General features: G+C 44.9%; 1 protein-coding gene across 1 annotated transcript in view; it reads right to left on the minus strand.

Annotated features, from left to right (window-relative positions):
- Positions 1–5,654, minus strand: part of SNX7 (sorting nexin 7) — a 110,527-nt gene extending 104,873 nt beyond the window's left edge. Inside the window, exon 1 of the mRNA XM_033197013.1 lies at positions 5,388–5,654. Within this exon, the coding sequence (XP_033052904.1) occupies positions 5,388–5,633 (246 nt within the window). The 5' untranslated portion in view covers positions 5,634–5,654. The remainder of the gene's footprint in view (positions 1–5,387) is intronic.
- Positions 5,655–6,000: the final 346 nt, after the last annotated feature.

Here is a 6,000-nt window from a genome sequence, read left to right on the forward strand (position 1 = left end):
ACTTCATATTTATGCCAATTAAATTTCATAGTCTACTCCTGAATACAATGTTCTAACTTATCAAAAGATTTGGAAAGCCGATTATGATATACAGACTATTAGCTATTGTTATAGTTACTACTGCTGTGTAACAAATCATCTGAAAACTTAGTCATATAAAATGATTTTATTGTTTTAGATTTTATTATGCCCACTGGTTTAGGCAGGAATTCAGGCAGCACACAGCAGAAATGTCTTGTCTCTCCTCCATTATATATGAGGGCTCAACGGAACAGACTTGATGGCTGAGGGCATGTGAATGCTGGAGGCTGAAATCATGCAGACATCTTCACATAAAAGCCTGCCACTTAATGCTGGATAGTGCCAGGGCCTTCAGCTGGGGCTGCTGACCAAGCATTTACATGTGGTTTCAATGTAACATGGGTTTCCTAACATGGAGGTTTTAGGTTGCATGTCTTACATGGTGCTCTAAAAAGCACAGTGTCCCACTGGACAACACAAAACCTACATTCCCTTTCATGATCTAGCCTGGGAAGCTGCACAGCATCACTTCCACCATATCCTATAGATCAAAGCAGTCATAATCCCACCCAAGTTCAAGGAAAGCAGCATTTATTCCACCTCTCCATAGGAGAGTGGCAGGTCACATCATACAACAGCATATAGAATGAGAGATACTGACACAGCCACCTTTATTGAAAGTAACTCCACATTTTTGTACTATGTCCTATGACCCCACCCATCTATTTTCTGTGCCCTAGGAGGCTAGCACCTATGGATGACATCACTTTAGCAAGATCACTCAATGAGGAGTGCAAGCAGGAGAACCAAGGGTAGGAGAAGAGGAATTCAGGGAACGTACCCCTTATTTCCTCCTGATTTGGCATGTTTCTGGCAGTAGCTACCTCTCTCTGTAAATACACTTCCTGAAGAAGTGTCCCCATCTCCACAGCTCCAGGTCTGACTGGTTTCCAGCAATGCTATTTCCATTTCTTGTCCCTTTAAAGCTAGGGACGCTAATAGTTTTTTGCCACTACAACTCTCTAAATGCCTCAGTATTCCTTGTATGTTCACTAACTCTGCCAATAATTCCATAAATAGTCCCCGCATTCAACTCTCATTTAAATCATTGGAGAGAATTCTGATTTTTATCAGGGTGATAACTGATACAGGCACACAACAGAAACCAAATAGAGACTGTTCAGAGAACACATGTGAGAAATTAGTAAGCAGGACTTCCTAATCTTTGTCTAATTATTTGATAGATGAATAGTACAATTATGCAGCTCCATCACTATACTGAATTTCCAAACTGACAAAGAAAAAAACATATATAAAGACATGTATACATGTCTATGTTAGATGTCTCAACTTTATTCTTTCAAGAATAACCTTTTCAGCTGGGCGCAGTGGCTCACGCCTATGATCCCTGCACTTCCGGGGGCCGAGACCGGTGGATCACCTGAGGTCAGGAGTTCAAGACCAGTCTGGCCAACATGATGAAACCCTGTCTCTACTAAAAATACAAAAAATTAGCCAGGCATGGTGGTGCATGTCTGCAATCCCAGCTACTCAGGAGGCTGAGGCAGGAGAATTGCTTGAACCTGGGAGGCAGAGGCTGCAGTGAGCCAGGATTGTACCACTGCACTCCAGCCTGGGTAACAAGAGCAAAACTCCATCTCAAAAAATAAATTAATAAATAACCTTTTCTGAAGAAATGAGTGATTTTTTTCTCAAAAGCCTTGCTCAATTAACTCTGATTTACCATAAACACAATCTTAAGTCTTTCATTATTCTTATAAAACATGTTAGCTTCTATTGATCATGTTTTTTTCAAAGTGTTTATAAACAAGATACTAAATAATTCACTTCATGGCTTTTTTGGAGACTGAAATGAAACCTACTGTTCAGTACCTTCCAGAACTTCCTTTTTGCCCATTATTTGTAAAAACAATATTTACCTATCTCTAGCTTCAGGGAACCATTCCTGTATTTCATGACTTCTCAAAGATGACTAGTAGTGATGAAGATGATCACATCTGTAAGTTCCCTGATTATCCTAGATGATATAGATCTCACTTTATGATCCTGAATATCTTTAAAGAGGCCAATTAGAGCTATCACTTACTACCAGATAAGCATCTCAGTGCTTCATTGTGGCTCAACCACTACTCTGTATCCACAGCTGTTTCTTCCATACAGCATTCAATAAAAATAAAGGCAATTTATTTTAATTTATTGTTTTTCCCCCAAAGAGGAGAATTTTTTCCTTTAAATCTGAAGAAATTGGCCCTTTTTCTCCAGTTAAATATTTTGGAAGCCTCATCTCATTTTGACCTAGTTTTAAAATAATTCTTAGGCTCTTGTTACCATTTGTATCTCTTTTATTTTCTTTTTATTTTTATTTTACTGTTTTTGTATGACTGGTTCTGTTCTCCTTCTAACATCTATACTCGTTCTTTTAAATCAATGTCCTCTGCATTCTCTTGAGGTTGGCATCATTTTCTGCTCCCTGGATTACATGAAAATTCAGAACAACTTTGTTTTACTTTCCAGCCCTCTTGATTTATATTGCCATTTAGAGTTTATGTCCCATCTTCCCACCTGAACTGTAAAATTGTGATAGCAAGAACTAAATCTTGTATTTCTTTCTGTAATCATACTTAACACAAAAATATTTGCCATGTACTTGTAATATGTTGTGGGGAAAAAAAAAAGAAATAATACGAAGTTTTTTGTTTTTCTTTTGAGACAGAGTCTCACTCCGTCACTCAGGAGGGAATACAGTGGTGTGATCTCAGCCCACTGCAACCTCTGCCTCCCGGGTTCAAGTGATTCTCCTGCCTCAGCTTCCCAGGTAGCTGGGATTAAAGGCTCCCGCCACCACACCCAGCTAATTTTTAAATTTTTAGTAGAGATGGGGTTTCACCATGTTGGCCAGGCTGGTTGCAAACTCCTGACTTCAAGTGATCTGCCCGCCTCGGCCTCCCAAAGTGCTGGGAAAATTCATACTCTTTAAAAAGCTTCTGGAAGAGGGCACCAGGAACATATTCACAAATAATCTAAGGGAATAAGGAGACTATAAAGGTGAATGTAAATTGAATATGCAGGTTGCCAACCTCAAAGTACTAAAGGGGAGGACAGTCTGCTTCGTAAGTAATTGTGAGATTCCATCCTAGGGCAGGCTGAACAGCAGTCGTGTTTGCTTTATAGAGGAGGAGGCAAGGAAGGGAGTAGTGGAAAGGGAAGGCCACGTGGAGCAGGCTTTCTTAAATTTGCTTGCTTAACTACACATAACGGTTGAGAAATTCAACTTACTGAAATGGATAAAAGTGGCTAATTTTAAACTTTTCCAACTATTCTTTTTGGATTTTCACTAATATTATTATCTTTCCCTTAATCTATGTGGGCAGTTTCTACAGACGTTGTTCTTAACTTTTTCTAAGCATCCAAGACGCGCAGTTAACACTAACAAGCAGGGTGGACCCAGATGTACGGGCTTATAGAGTTTCGAAGGTCCACTTTTAAAAGAATACAAAATTAGGTGGAAAAACAAATTATTCAGATGAGAAAAGGAATCTCAATAAATGATTGGAGCCATGGAGATCTAGATTCCTTAGTCTGAGAGAGCTTTAGGCAGTTCACCAGAAATGCTTATTTAGAAACGCTTCTGGCTGGGACCTGTCATTTCCTTACCACCTAGAACATCTGTAAGTCCAGCAACCCCCAACACGCCCAGAGGTCTAAGCAAACGAATAGCGCTGAAGCTTCAATTTCATTAGCTTCACCTTAGATCTGCCTGTGACGAGAGGACCTCATTTAAACATTGATTCTTAAGAGCCAGCTAGGACACTTAGAATCCGGGGAAAGAGAAACCATTTGACAAGTTTAAAACAATCCCAGGCACTGTGGCTCAAGTCTGTAATCCCAAACCCTTTGGGTGCTGAAGGTGGTAGAATCCCTTGGGCCAGAAGTTTGAGTCCAGCCTGGACAAAAAAAAAAAAAAAGAAAAACAGAAAGAAACCCCAATTTTTCTGATACAATATTGCCATTTCCAACATCCCATCCCATTCCATTTTGAAAGTTTCACAATGCATAACCATAGACTAATATTCCTTGTCTAAACAGCAATGTAAAGAAGAAAAGAAAGTAAATCACCAACTGGCCAATTGTCGTTGATCTGAACATAAAGTATGTGTGGAATATAGAAAGGAAGCGTTTACCTTTTACAACTAAATATAAAATAATTCCATTGTTTTACTATTTAATAGAAAAGTCAAGAGCACAAAACTGTGATAGTCTGTTTAAATATCCGGAATACAAACCTGGGCCTATCATTCCATTTAATCTGAAGTAGGAATAAGTTTTACATACTCTTTTTTGGAGTCAGCGTATGCATGTCCACTTCCTAACTTGGATTTGCTCTCCCACAGTAAATGCGGTGGTTAAGAGGTCGTTTGCTTTACCTAACATCTCCAGGTAACATTAAAATGAACAGGCTTCTTAGTAATTAATATAGAGTTGTGATCTGAACTCAGGTCTTCTTTCAGCAGCAACTTGAGAAACTGGAGTGACATTAAACCTCCCTGCAAGAAAGGTATTTTTCTTTTCTAAAACCCTTTAAGAAATTACAGCCACCCGTCTACACGTACCAAAAGTCTACCACTAGCCCACACAAGTCAATTTCCCTCCAACTGTAAAATAAGGAAAGAAGAGCCTTTGGTCCATAAATTTCCCGGGGACAAGGAAAAACGAAAGCGCTGGCTGTGGGTTGGGTGGCAGTAGCTGACCATCTGAAAAATTCTTAGCTCCTCAGCGGAGGAGCTTCCTGTTAGAAACAACCGTTTTCTCCTGTTTAGGGAGATTTCCTCGAACCTATTCCCACAGGACCTGAGACTCACCTCGGGTGTCACCCAAGTCTCAAATCCACAACCAACAACACTAAATTAAGAATAATGTCTCTAAACTTGGCTAATGTCTCTCCCAGAGTTCAGGGCTGGCCTCGCCCGAAAAGCAGCTGGCGGGGGCGGTTTCGAGCCACCAGCCTCCCAGGTCCGGGAGCTGCCGCAAGGAGATGTCTGTGTCAGAGAAGCAGAAAGGGAAAACAAATCACAACTTTGCAGACTCCACGAAGCCACAGCCCCGCCACACAGAAGGTCAAAGTGCGGAGGAGGGAGCGGCTGCGGTTTGAGGCCCCGAGGCGACGCGGCCCCGGCTGCGGCCAGAGCTGGCAGGCGGGATCCAGCAGCCCGGGGGACCTCACCCGTCCCCAGCTCAGAGCCGCCGCCCCGGGAGGGCAAGCGCGCCAGAGGCAGCAGTCGGCGCAATGCTGGCAACTCCCGGAGTTGCCTTGGAAGTTTCCCGGGACTCGCCGCCGCCGCCCTCACCTTGCTGAACACCTCCAGGTCGTCCTCGTCCTCGTCCAGATCCAGCACCTCCGCCTGCAACAGGGCGGAAGAGCCGCTGCTGCCCGGGAAGGGGGCGCTGCCCCCCGGGCTGTCCCCGTCGGCGCCCCCGGCCGGGAGGCCCGAGGAGCGCGCCTGAGATGCCCGGCGCTCGCCCTCCATCCCGAGAGTGCGCGCCCGGCTGGCCGCCACCGCCGCCGCCAGCCCGGCTCCCCCGAGCGTGCCCATTGGCTCCCGCGTCTCCTGCACCTCCCCGGCCGGCCCCGCTCCAGCCCCTCGCCCGCTGCGCAGACGCGGAACTGCCGGGACCAGCGTCGGCCCGGGCCGGGCGCATCCCCACCTGGCCTAAGGCGGGCTGGAGGGGCGGGACTGGAACTCTCGGACTCCGGCTAGGGTGGAGAATGGGCTGGCTGTCCCCTGGAGAAGAGGAGAGACTCAAAGGTAGGAGGTGGGCGTCCTCACATTGACCCAGTCGGGGGCTACCGAGTGACCGTTTCCGCGTTGGCGGGGTCGGGGAAGAAGCCACGGAGCGAACCGTCCACTTCGCGGGATCCACAGAGAGGCTGGAAGGCACCCGACCCAGCCTGCCAAGAGA

Source organism: Trachypithecus francoisi, unplaced genomic scaffold, assembly GCF_009764315.1.
Source record: "Trachypithecus francoisi isolate TF-2019V2 unplaced genomic scaffold, Tfra_2.0 Lachesis_group5, whole genome shotgun sequence".
Lineage (NCBI taxonomy): Eukaryota > Metazoa > Chordata > Mammalia > Primates > Cercopithecidae > Trachypithecus > Trachypithecus francoisi.